The sequence below is a fragment of the Natator depressus genome, chromosome 3, assembly GCF_965152275.1.
Source record: "Natator depressus isolate rNatDep1 chromosome 3, rNatDep2.hap1, whole genome shotgun sequence".
NCBI classification, from domain to species: Eukaryota; Metazoa; Chordata; order Testudines; family Cheloniidae; genus Natator; species Natator depressus.
In genome coordinates, this window is record NC_134236.1 from 63722712 (window position 1) to 63735408 (window position 12697).

Sequence of the window (12697 nt, forward strand, 5' to 3'; positions counted from 1 at the left end):
GGGCCTGCCACAAGCAAAGCACAGGCCTACTGGCCAAGGGGTGAATAGGCCACCACCTCAGGAGTGGGGTTGGTAGCAGAAGGTAGGGGAACCCGGGCCCACCTGGCTCCACCTGGCCCCAGTCCTGGGGCCTAATAGTGGCGAATGGTTCCACCACTGGGTTAGTCGGGATCCCACTGAAACACGCCGACTTGTGCTCCAGCAACAAAACCGGACTAAAGTCTGGTTTCCCTCGGTTACTTCCTACCACAATCTGGGCAGGGCAGGGGATTCCGTAGTCCAAGGGTCCTGTGTCTCCTCCCGGTACATTGTGGACAGCAGTTCCAGCAACTCCTCTCCAGGGTCGGTCTCCTCCGGGGCAGAGCGCTGCACAGCACAGGTTCAGTTCTGGAGTTCTGCAGTGGGCTGGAGATGTCTGTCTCCTTCCCTAGCTCTAGCAAACTGAGCTGCAGGGCCTGCCTTCTCTACTTCCTGTCATACTCCTCTGCTTCTGGCTTGGGGGATGGGGCTAGCCCGGCTCTGCCCACCAGAGAGAGTGTAGTGGTCCCACAGACTCATGCTTAGAGGGAGGCCACTGCCTCATTACATCTATAATCTCCATAGCTCTGTAGAACAGTGTTTTTGTATTTTCAGGCCACTTGATCTTCTTGGCACCCACTATAATACCGACTAGCTCTTGTGTGACACTGTCTTAATGCTTTTGACCATGTTCACCTGTCTCTCCAGCAGAAGAGTGCTCTGTTTTTCCCTGGAGAGAGGGAAATATATTCTCTTCTGAGAATCTGTGTGAACATTTCTCCCAGATAAAACTGTCAAAACTCAGGTCAACTCAGATTAAATCTGAAGCAGAATGTGTTAGTAATATTTCCAATACAGTGAAATCAGAAATAAAAGTAGCTTTAAAGGTTATCTACAGCAATACTCTGAAAGCTGACTCTGAGGATTACAGAGAGAAATATTCCAGGTTTACCTGACATGTAATATTGTAGAGAACAGTCTGGCTGCCGACAGTGTATCAGGACTATACTACTTTCAGAGTTCCATCTCTTTAGAGAAACAAGTGTCTTGGGCCTTGCAAAATCTAGTCCAAATATAAACTGGAGGTTCTTTTGATCTGAATAATGATTAATAATACTTAGCACTTTTATAGTGCTCTACATGTTCAAAGTGCTTTGCAAGCATTCACTAATCTTTACAACATCCGATGTGAAACAGGAGATTTTGCTTTTAGCTGCTCTGAAAAAAGAGAGGGGAAAAAAAAAAAGCTTGCCGCACCTAGGACAGAGATATGCAGAGGAAAACAGAGGGGTTGAAAAATATCGTGAAAATCACCTCTCCAAATTTACATCGTAATGGGGGTGACGGTATAATGCTTTAACTTAAATGAAACAGTAGTTACTTTTAGAATTAAGGCTTTAGATAAGTAATAATTACTGATAGTTAAAAATCCAAAATGGTGCCAATGATGATTCTCTGTTAGAAAACATCAAAATGGAGGACACAGACTAAGTTAACCAATAGCAGATAAGAGATAGGGGTGAAATAGAGTTCAACAGGCATGACTCACCTTCCTCTCAAAAAATGCCTGAAGGGTAGAATTAGGAGGAAGACTTATGCTAATACCTAGAAGGAGGATTTAGACGATATGAGGGTTTAGGCTAATAAATTCAAGCTGATTGGCTGAGCTGGTATAATTAGGCAGGGAGGTTCTATGCTAATTTCTGGTCTTGGAAAAGCAACAAATCGTAGGAGACTAGGGACTGAATATAAGGCTGACAACCAGCAGACTGATGTGTGAGTGAGTGTGTGGAACCAAGCAGAGAAGATCAATCGGCAAGGAGAAGAGAAGCAGCTACCTGAAGAAGCAGCAGCAACTGAAGCGTCTGAGGCAGCTAGAGACTTCTAGAAGGCAGCACCCACAGAAGCAGTCTGAGGGGGTAACTGGAGAGAGCAGTAGCAGCAACACAGGGCATCTGACTAGCTTCTAGATGGGAACAGCGAGGCCCAGAAACAACTAGTATTCTCTCTGGTATTTGTACAGCACCTCTTTCCTGCACTGTATACCTGAACGACATTAAACCTGAAAATAGTATCTGATATTCACTCACACCTGCTGCTCTTTTAGACTGACCCATACAATAGAATACTACCTCTTTCGTTGTTTCCTATCCACGTACAGGATGTTGTTATGGAGTTCTCTTCCTACATAGTAGAGCCCTCATCTTCATCAGGTGCTTGTCTATGTATATTCCACTCTTGATGCTCATGTGCCTTGTGCACTTAAGTTTGGATTCTTTTGACCAGAAGTATCCATTGGAGGCTGCATCTTCTCCCTGAGTGTCTCCCTGCCTTTAGCCAAGGGGACAAAAGGTGGCTAGTTGCTCCTCAGTTCCTTCTCACTGCCTGGGGTTTTCCGTCAGAACTTGGCAGCATCTGAATTCTTACTGTGTGGTCATCTCATTATTTGTAAGAAGCTCTAGGTAATTAGTTTAGCAATCAGTGATACGATTTTTTTCTGTTCATTTCTTCGGTTTGGAAATCTTTTTCCCTGAGAGACTGCCCAGGTTCTGCGTGCTGTGACAGAGCAGAAGTCTCTAGGGTTTAAAAATTACCCTTTTTGGATGCAATAATGCTTCTCAAAAATGGATACACCAGTTGCCTACTGGGTTTGGGAGAAAGCACGTTGTTGACAGGTGTTCACTTTGCAGATCATTCTCAGAGAATGCAAAAAGTGAGGGAGCACACCTGAAAATATCTTACTGGAAAGATCAGTGTGTATCTCCTCAAATACTGAAGTGACTGAGGCTGAAAACCCAGAACGGTTATCAAAAATGCTCCTGCCACCTCTACGCTCCTCTCCTCTGGTGTGGACATCTGTCAGGGTTCCTTCCCCACTCTGAACTCTGGGGTACAGATGTGGGGACCCGCATGAAAGACCCCCTAAGCTTTATTCTTACCAGCTTAGGTTAAAACTTCCCCAAGGCACAGATTCCTTTCTTGCCTTGGGATCGCTGCCACCACTAAGTGATTTAACAAATAATCAGGGAAAGGACCACTTGGAGTCCTATTCCCCCAAAATATTCCCCCAAGCCTACACCCCCTTTCCTGGGGAAAGCTTGAGAATACTGTTCTAACCAATTGGTTATAAAGTGATCATAGACCCAAGTCCCTGGGTCTTAGGACAATAGAGAAATCAGTCAGGTTCTTAAAAAGAAGGATTTTATTTAAAGAGAGAAAGGTAAAAGAATCACCTCTGTAAACTTAGGCTGGTAGTTAACCTTACAGAGTAGCAGAAAATTTAAAGAGCACAGAGGAACCCCCTCTAGTTTTAGTTTCAAAGTTACAAAAAACCAGGGATAAACCTCCTTCTAGCAAAGGGAAAATTCACAAGTTGAGAAAACAAAGGTAAACTAATACGCCTTGGCTGGCTGTTATTTACAAGTTTGAAATATGAGAGACTTGTTCAGAAAGATTTGGTGAACATGGATTGATGTCCAGTCCCTTTTAGTCCCAAGGGCGAATGGCCCCACAAACGAAGAATCCAAAACAAAACCTCTTCTTCTCTCCCCCCCCCCCGCCCCCAGATTTGAAAGTAACTTTTGTCCCCATTGGTTCCTTTGGTCAGGTGCCAACCAGGTTACTTGAGCTTCTTAACCCCTTACAGGTAAGGAGGAATTTAGGCTACCCTTATGGTTATGACAACATCACTAAATGATATTCCTCCTCAGCTGGTAATAGCTCTCACAGCTAGGGGGGTAGAAGGTAGTGTACTCACCACCCATAGCACCCCACTGTGACAGGATGCTAGGCTGCAAGGGGTCCTTGTATTCAGCACCTCCTGCTGGCTGTCAGCCTCTCTTGTGGTCTTCCATGGCTTGGCCCCTCTGGTCAAGTTACATAATGTTCTGTCCCCTCCGGGGTAATGATGTCCCAACTCAAAGGAACAAAAAACTCTGTCCTTCCCAGAATCAATCCTCTGAACTTCTTTTCCCCACTTCTGGGATCTACAGAGTTCATCCTCACTCTGTCACACAGGGCTGCCTCCCAGGGCTGGTTCCTCCTGAACCACCGACCCTCAGGACTTCTTCTCTGGAGCCTCTCTTCTGAGACCTGCTTTAGGAGTAGTCTTCTCCCAGGCTGCCCTCTCTTTCATGGATAGTCTCAGGGTACAACCCCTTCCTGCAAGCCCCTTTTATTATTCGTTTCCCTTTTAGTCTGAGCCTTCTTCCATAGCCAAATATTTCCTAGCCTTCCCCTCTTTTTTTCAAGGCTTAACTCCCAGCCCTCACCCAGTCCTGCCCTTCTCTCAGGGCCTGGTGCTAAGGGGTGTTCCCTTCACCTGCAGCATACCTTTTCTTCCCAGCTTTCTCCTACCGTAGCTAGGATCCCAGGGCTTTCTCTTCCCTTGGGTTTCCTCCTCACTCCTCTCTGTTCCCAGACAGTGATTGCAGATGCTCCCCCTGCGGTCCCTTTCTGCTACAAATGTGCTCTCTTTCTACTAAACAGCCTGCTTCTGCTCAGCTGCGCTCTATGATCACTTAATCCTTGTTCCTCCTCCAGATGCAGCCTGGTATGTTAATTGGCCTCTCAGGCCCACATTAGCCCATTCAGGGCCTGTGTGGGGTACACACCCCAGCATAGGGAGAAAGAGTATTCTCACTCTAAAAGGAAATCTGGGTCTAGATCTTTCATGGGTCTTCAGCTCAGAAAAGCATACTAGCAAGTCTCTCACTTTGTAGCTTCTGTAGACCAAGGTTACTAAACACACCAGGGGCTTCTTGTGTTCTTCCACCCCCACCCCATAAGTTGCCTGTCTTTCACCTTTCCGTTCCCTGTCTTCCACCTTCCCATTCCCTGTATATCAAGGACTTCCTACAAAATACTCCCCCCCATCTCTTCACACCAGTGGCTCTGTATGCCTCCCATTCCTACCTTGTCCGCTGGCCTTCATTCCCTTTTCCCCCACATCAAGGTTTCCCAAATTTCCCTCCTACCTTGTGTTCTGTGTGCACCCAGCCCCCCTCTCTATAGCAGCATCCTGTAATCTCACCCTGCCAGAGGCTCTGTGTGCACCCCTTATCCCCCTTCCCTCTCATGCTAGGGACTCTGCATCCCCCTCATCCTTACCAGTGCCCCCCTCCCCCGTTCTCCCCGCATGCAGGACTATGTGCATGTCCCCATTTCCTCTTATTTTTTTGTCTGGGAGATAAGTTCATTCAGGAAGTCAACATGTTAAACTCTGGGAGGATGAGCAGGGATATCTTTATGCTGGAAGGTGTTAATGGGTGCAGTCAACCAGTTATTTGATCTGTAGGCAGTTGCAGCTGTGCTTGACGCTGTGGCTCTACTAAACCAGATGACGGGCTCCACATGTCGCCCATTCCCTTCCATTTTTTGTTTTTCCCAAAAAATAATAGGGTTCTGGCTATTGATACCTAGAAAAATTCTGAAATTTTGGAACTAATTGAATGTGGCATGAAAAAGTTATGGTGTTACAGGCAGACAGACACAGAAATGCTGTCAAATTGAATGTAAGACTTTTGCAAAGTCAGCCAAAAACTCCACATTTAGCCTTGGGGAAGGGTGCTTGCAAGGCCCAGATTGGGTCCTTCTGCAAATCACTCAGGCTTCAGTCACCAAGTCTGAGTGTAAAAAAATTGCCACGTGGCACTGAAGCGCATTGTACCAACTACCCTGATACTAAAGCCTTTCAACCAGAATTTTCAATACCAAGGACTTGTACAGCACCCAGAGACATATCTGTCTCGTTGGTACTGGTCTTGCCATTGCTTTTGGTCACTAAGGTACCCCCTTCAATACGGACTGCTTCACATACCTTGGTACCAAGTACACCTGTGGTACTGTCCAGAGGTTAGATTGAGGGTTTGCCTCACACCCCTGCCACATCAGCTGCACCACTCAAGGTGCAAGAATACTCCTTTTTCTCAGCTTCTGAAAACAGTAGAGCCATTTCCCTCTCATTCCCTGGGATCTTTATCCATAGACCCATAGGCCTGTGGGAATTTAGGGTCATTACCTTTACTCTAGTTCTATAGTTCATAGGATCCCTACCTAGGTATACTCCACCATGGCCCCCTTCTCCTTATGCTTATCAGTACCCTTGGCCCTGCTGGGCTCCATGGGACTGTCAATCTGCAAGGAGGTCAGGCATGCTAGAGATCATGGTAGAAGGTGTGCAGGAGATGTCTCACAAGCTCACGGACATCTTGCATACCACCATGTAAGGTAATTTTAGCAGTGCCCATTAATAAAGATCTCCTGGACCTTGCAAAATTTCTCTGGCAGACAGCAGCGTCTATTGCTCCAAGTCCAACTTGCAAACATGTAGATATTGACACTAAGTACCATCTACAGGGTTTCAGCAAATTTATTTACAGTCTGGCTCCAGTATCCCTCATGATGTTGTTGGTCCACAAAAGATCAAAGCATCAAGGTCCTCCCAGATCAGCCCTATGTGACAAGGAGCCCTAAAAATTGCTCATATGCAAGCCTGCAGATGAGAATCGTAGTATTCCAGGTGGTGTTGAAGAAATATGACCATTTGGACTACGACTACCGCTCCAGATTTGCTGATAAAATCCTGCAGAACCACAGGGAAGAATAAGTCTTTAATTTTAGAAGGCAGCTAATAGTACGTCCCACAGTTCTTGATGCATCAGATATTGTGGCCAGGTCTCTATGGCAACCTGATTACCATGAGAAGATTGTCCTGGCTCGAAGCTTCTGGCATTCCTAAGGAAGTAGAGGTTGCTATAGAAGACTTTCCTTTTGAGGGATGTAATTTATTCATTTTCAAGACTGATGCACTCTTGCATCCTTTAAAGGACTCCTGTGTCACCTTGAGATGTTTGGAGTTGTATACTCCTGCTTTAAACAGGAAACCAGCTAGGCCCCAGTCTTTTAATAGGCAGTCTTACTATGCTGAACACAGACATTCTGAGCCTTCAAGAAAGTGTCAAAGGCAAAAGGATCAGCATCCTCTGTACATCCAGCTTTGTCTTTGAGGCAGCAAATTTGACTTGTCAATTGGGAACTGTGTGCAACTTCTAGTGGATTGTTTTGTAATTCCCCAACCAACTTTTTGACAATCACCATTTTCATTTTTGTGGGGTTTGGAGTCCTGTAATGACAGATTGTTGGGTTATGGAGATAATAGAACTAGAATACTCCATTCAATTCCACACACTTCCTATTCTGCACATCATTCCTCATTCCTTTTCCCAGCCCCCTCTCACAAGAGCATGCTACACAGGCTGGAAGTTGAGTCACTTCTGGCTCTCAATACAGTAGAAATTCCAACAGAATTCAGAGAGAGGAGGTTTTACTCCCACTATTTTCTGATACCAAAGAAAAAGGTGCTGGTAATGCATTGATATTCACATTATCAGGTGAAATGATGCATTTATGGGTATTCAGTCCCTTAATGAGGAGAAAGGATTATAGCCTTTCTCCAAAGGTAAAATTAGCATGCTACCCTTTTTTATAATCAATTTTAATAATGCCCTTTAATTATCATTAAATCTACCTTTCACCATATCTACATTTCTGCTCTCATAAAATATTTTTTGCTTTCCATTGGTTACTTAACATTAAGCATCATCTTAATTAACATCTGCGTAAATACCATACCAATAACTACCAATAAAGGTAGTGTTTTCCAAAATGTTAACATTTTATCTAAAACACTTATAAAACCAGTTAGGACCATAACATGTTTACAACACAACCTAGGGTTATGGCCTAACTTATTTCTAACTTGCTGCTGAGTTTTTCACTTCACTTTACTTATATTTTACTGGGCCTCGCTTGACTACTGTCAAGCCTCTTTTTAGGAAAGAGAGTTTTGGGCCTTGTCATAAAAATAAAGGGAAGGGTAACCACCTTTCTGTATACTGTGCTATGAAATCCCTCCTGGCCAGAGGCAAAACCCTTTCACCTGTGAAGGGTTAAGAAACTAAGATAATCTTGCTGGCACCTAACCAAAATGACCAATGAGGAGACAAGATACTTTCAAAGCTGGAGGGGTGGGGAAACAAAGGGTCTGTCTGTCTGTGTGATGCTTTTGCCGGGAACAGATCAGGAATGCAGTCTCAGAAACGCTGTTAAATTAGGAAGTAATCTAGCTAGAAATGCGTTAGATTTCCTTTTGTTTAATGGCTGGTAAAATACGCTGTGCTGAATGGAATGTATATTCCTGTTTTTGTGTCTTTTTGTAACTTAAGGTTTTGCCTAGAGGGATTCCCTACGTTTTGAATCTGATTACCCTTTAAGGTATTTACCACCCTGATTTTACAGAGGTGATTCTTTTACTTTTTCTTTAATTAAAATTCTTCTTTTAAGAACCTGATTGCTTTTTCATTGTTCTTAAGATCCAAAGGTTTGGGTCTATGTTCACCTGTACAAATTGGTGAGGATTTTTATCAAGCCTTCTCCAGGAAAGGGGGTGTAGGGCTTTGGGGGGTATTTTGGGGGAAGACGTCTCTAAGTGGGCTCTTTCCCTGTTCTTTGTTTAACACGCTTGGTGGTGGCAGCATAGGGTTCAAGGACAAGGCAAAGTTTGTACCTTGGGGAAGTTTTTAACCTAATCTGGTAAGAATAAGCTTAGGGGGTCTTTCATGCAGGTCCCCACATCTGTACCCTAGAGTTCAGAGTGGGGAAGGAACCTTGACAGGCCTGCTTACATCTGAACACATTTCTGTATAAACACAAGCCAGCATCATCTGTATAGGCTACACTGAAAAAGGGAAGAGTTAGTTATCTGTACCTTGATGACTGGCTCAGCTGAGGGATATCAGCAGACTCTCCAGCTCTGTGCATTACTAGGATTCCAAATCAGTGAGGAAAAATGGATTCTTGTCCTTGTTAAGAGAATAAAACTTCATAGGAGCAGTTTTGGACTCAACAACAAGGGCTTACCTGCCTCAGGAAAGATTCAGCAACATACTAGATTTAGTCAATCAACTGAAGGCACATTCTCAAACATCAGTGAGAACTTGCCTCAGGTTTCTAGGCCACATGGCTTTCTGCATCTCTGTAATTCAGCATGCCAGATTTCACCTTCACTGCGTGCAATGGTTTTGAAGTCAGTATATCATCACATCAGACATAACCAAAGAAGAAACCTGCACTTTCATCTTTAAATTGGTGGAAGGATCCTGAGATATTTTGCAAGGTGGTGCCCTTCTCTCCACTGTTACCATCCAAGATCTAGAAACAGATGCCTCCCAATCTGGGATGGAGGACTCACCTGGACTACTTACAGATTCAAGGTCTCTTTTCTCATCAAGTGCATCTGGTCTTGATTGCACGTAAACATTCTGGAGTTGCAAGCAATTTTGTCATGTTTGCGTGGCATTCCTTCCAGTGCTCGAAGGATCATCTGTTTCGGTCTTGATGGACAACAATAAATCACTGTTTTTCAGAAACTGACGAGAAGCAAGATTCACTCCTCTTTGTCAAGAACGGCATCGTGAAACTGTTGTATAAAACATAAATCTAGCAGCTTTCCGCCGACCAGGTCTACAAAATGTGCTGGCTGATTGTAAAAGTGCCTGCTGAGGCAAGTGATCACTAATGGCCAGTAAAGGATGCCACCATCCAAGAAATATTTGCTGATTGGGGTCAGTCCTCCATAGATCTGTTTGCAACAATGAACAAAAGAAAATGTTGCGAGTTCTGCTCCAGAGGATGTCAAGACCAAGGTTCTGTAGCATATGCACTTCTGATTCACTGGTCCTCAGTTTATTCTCCAGTTCCTCTAATCCCAAGAGTAATCAGAAAACTCAGATCTTGGCTAAAATGATAATGCTAGTATCAGCCTGGCTGAGGTAGTTTTCATTCTCAGACCTAATTAATCTCTTCTTCACTTTCCATTTAACAGCCATATTAGCTAATTGCCCTCTGATTCAAAGGTACTCAGTTTTCGCTTATTCCACATTAACTAAATTCCTGAAGAGTGTTATCAGGGTTTATCCCCTAATCAGACTACTTTTGGATCAAAGCATTGTACTAATGGGATTGATGGAACCAGTTTTTCAGCCTGTAGCTATGTGCTGTTTTTCACCGGTTCGTCAGAACAAGGTTTTTGGTGGTAGTAATATTTGCTAGAAAGGTGGGCGATATTCAGGCCCTTATGGCAGGACTGCCTTATAGGACAGTTTCTGCCCAAATTTCTACTAAAAATAGTTTCTGATTTTCCATCTCAAATTAGTGATTCACCTCACTGTTTTCTTCTCCAAGTCATACTCTGGTAAAGGGGAAGCTAAGCTACACACTTTGCATGCACATAGTGCTGCCATGCTGCCTAGACCAAACTGGATCATTTAGGGCCTAGATTGTTTATAGTTTATGCAGAAAGGATGAAAGATCAACAGATTTCAACTCAGACTTTCTAATTGGATTACAGGCTGCATTAGACTATGCTATGAATTAGCGAATGTAAACCTGCTGGAAGGAGTCACAGCCAAATTTGCCAGGTCTCAAGCAACCTCAGTAACTTCTTTGAGAAGTATATAGAAATATGTAGTCCATTTTCTTATGCATGTATTTGGAGCTCTACACATGGACTCATTTTTTCTGTGTTCTACATTGATTCAATGGAGTTTTGGCCAGTTAGTCCATCTTGAAACTAATCTCTAGATCTTCCTCACTCACTGGTCAAACATTTTTCTTTAATATCATCCTCCACTCCATCTACGTTAATTTGAATATGATTGCTATTTCTACATTCAGTCTAGATTGTGTGTGGTCTCATGTTACATAGCATGCAGTTTTTTTAATGATTGTTAGGATACATAGCGCTGATAAGAGAATAACCAAACCTGCTGGGTCATTTTCAATGCCATCTTTGTTCTTAAAGATGTAGGAGAAATCAAATTTGATCTAGAAAGGTGACTGTCAACATCTGACTTTCATTTATCCTTTTAATGTGCTTGCTGACTATTTAGTAGAGGAAGTGCATTGCACAAATCAGAGTTTTTAGGAACCTTCTGGTCTGAATTTGTAGAAATTTAAATTTGAAAACAAGTTTTCTCTATTTTTCTACCCCACAAACAAACACTTTATGTGGGTAATGATTTATAGGACGCGAGAAATGAATTCCCAGTCAGCTACTATGATGGTTACTTCTAGAGTCAGAATATTTGCTAGCTACTATAATGCTTGTTTTGTGAAAGGCTGTACACACGTTAAAGGGTTTGTAGACGAAAAGCTAGAAGTTGATTTATAATATTTGCATTCAATGTTATGTTTTACCATTACAGAGTTGATCCATTGTTTGTCTGGGTGATCGTACAAATCAATGGAACACTCTTTGTAAAAAGGATGTCAGGAAGTGCAGGCTGTTTCACATGTATATTAAGAAGCTCTTAAGAATATGCTGCTAACTGGACTGCGTGACTAAATAATGAATGATTTCAGAGTAACAGCCGTGTTAGTCTGTATTCGCAAAAAGAAAAGGAGTACTTGTGGCACCTTAGAGACCAACCAATTTATTTGAGCATAAGCTTTCGTGAGCTACAGCTCACTTCATCGGATGCATACTGTGGAAAGTATAGAAGATCTTTTTATACACACAAAGCAAGAAAAAATGGGTGTTTACCACTACAAAAGGTTTTCTCTCCCCCCACCCCACTCTCCTGCTGGTAATAGCTTACTAAAGTGATCACTCTCCTTACAATGTGTATAATAATCAAGTTGGGCCATTTCCAGCACAAATCCAGGTTCCCCCTCCCCCCCCACAGACCCACTCTCCTGTTGGTAATAGCTATTATTATGGTTATCTACTACATGTATCTTTTTGTAGACTGTAGTATGTGCAGTACCTCCTACTATTTTTTTGTCTGTGTGACTTTTTTTTTCCCTATTCTACTATTATAAAAATTATTACTCTGTAGTTTTGGTCTTAGCCTGTTCACAGATCTAAAAAAACGTTAGGGATGGCAAAGTATATTAAAATGGTAAGGTTGATTCAGTCCACTTAAGGATGATATTTGCCAGAAATTTGATAAATGTTCCTGTTGAACAAAAAGCATGTGTCTGCAGTAGCAATCTTACATTTTCCCTGAATGATAGTTGTAGATTGTGTTTGAGTTATTTCTTAGTTTTTGAACACAGAATTCAAGTAATAAATGAGAAAACAGAGCAAAGGACTAGATATTTATTAAATTACTCAATAAGTAGCTTGCTGTTCCATGCAACTTTTCTCAGATAAACTATCATGAAATAAAATAATGTTAAACCATTAAAACTCTGAATGCATAATTAAACACATTTTTAAGTATCCCTTTAATTTTTCAGATAGCTCAGCAATTGCATCATCTTGCTTTTTCAGGTGCATGTTATTCGAGAGGTGGCAACCATGGCTCAGGAAAAGCTAGGTGTGTCCTGCGAAGTAATTGATTTGAAGACCATTTTACCTTGGGATACAGAGGCTGTTTGCAAGGTAGAAATATAATGCTACTTAATACATAAAACATTATTTTGGTTGATGTACCCATGAGTATCTACAATAATTTAATACTGAGGGTAATGGGGACAGCACTATACACACACACACACACACACACACACACACACACACACACACACACATTGAAGATTTATATTTGTTTGTAAATTATTATATGCACAGTAAATACAAAGGAAACATTTGCAGAACACTATGTGCCTCATTATC

At 42.6% G+C, this 12697-nt stretch overlaps 1 protein-coding gene across 3 annotated transcripts in view; it reads left to right on the forward strand.

Annotated features, from left to right (window-relative positions):
* The window catches only part of BCKDHB (branched chain keto acid dehydrogenase E1 subunit beta), a 289050-nt gene that overhangs the window by 95996 nt on the left and 180357 nt on the right, over positions 1–12697 (forward strand). For all 3 annotated transcript variants that reach the window (XR_012638787.1, XM_074948031.1, XM_074948030.1), the window contains exon 8: positions 12353–12463. Coding sequence is in view for 2 of the 3 variants with exons in the window: in XM_074948031.1 (XP_074804132.1) it covers positions 12353–12463 (111 nt within the window). In the remaining variant the exon portion in view is untranslated. The remainder of the gene's footprint in view (positions 1–12352; positions 12464–12697) is intronic.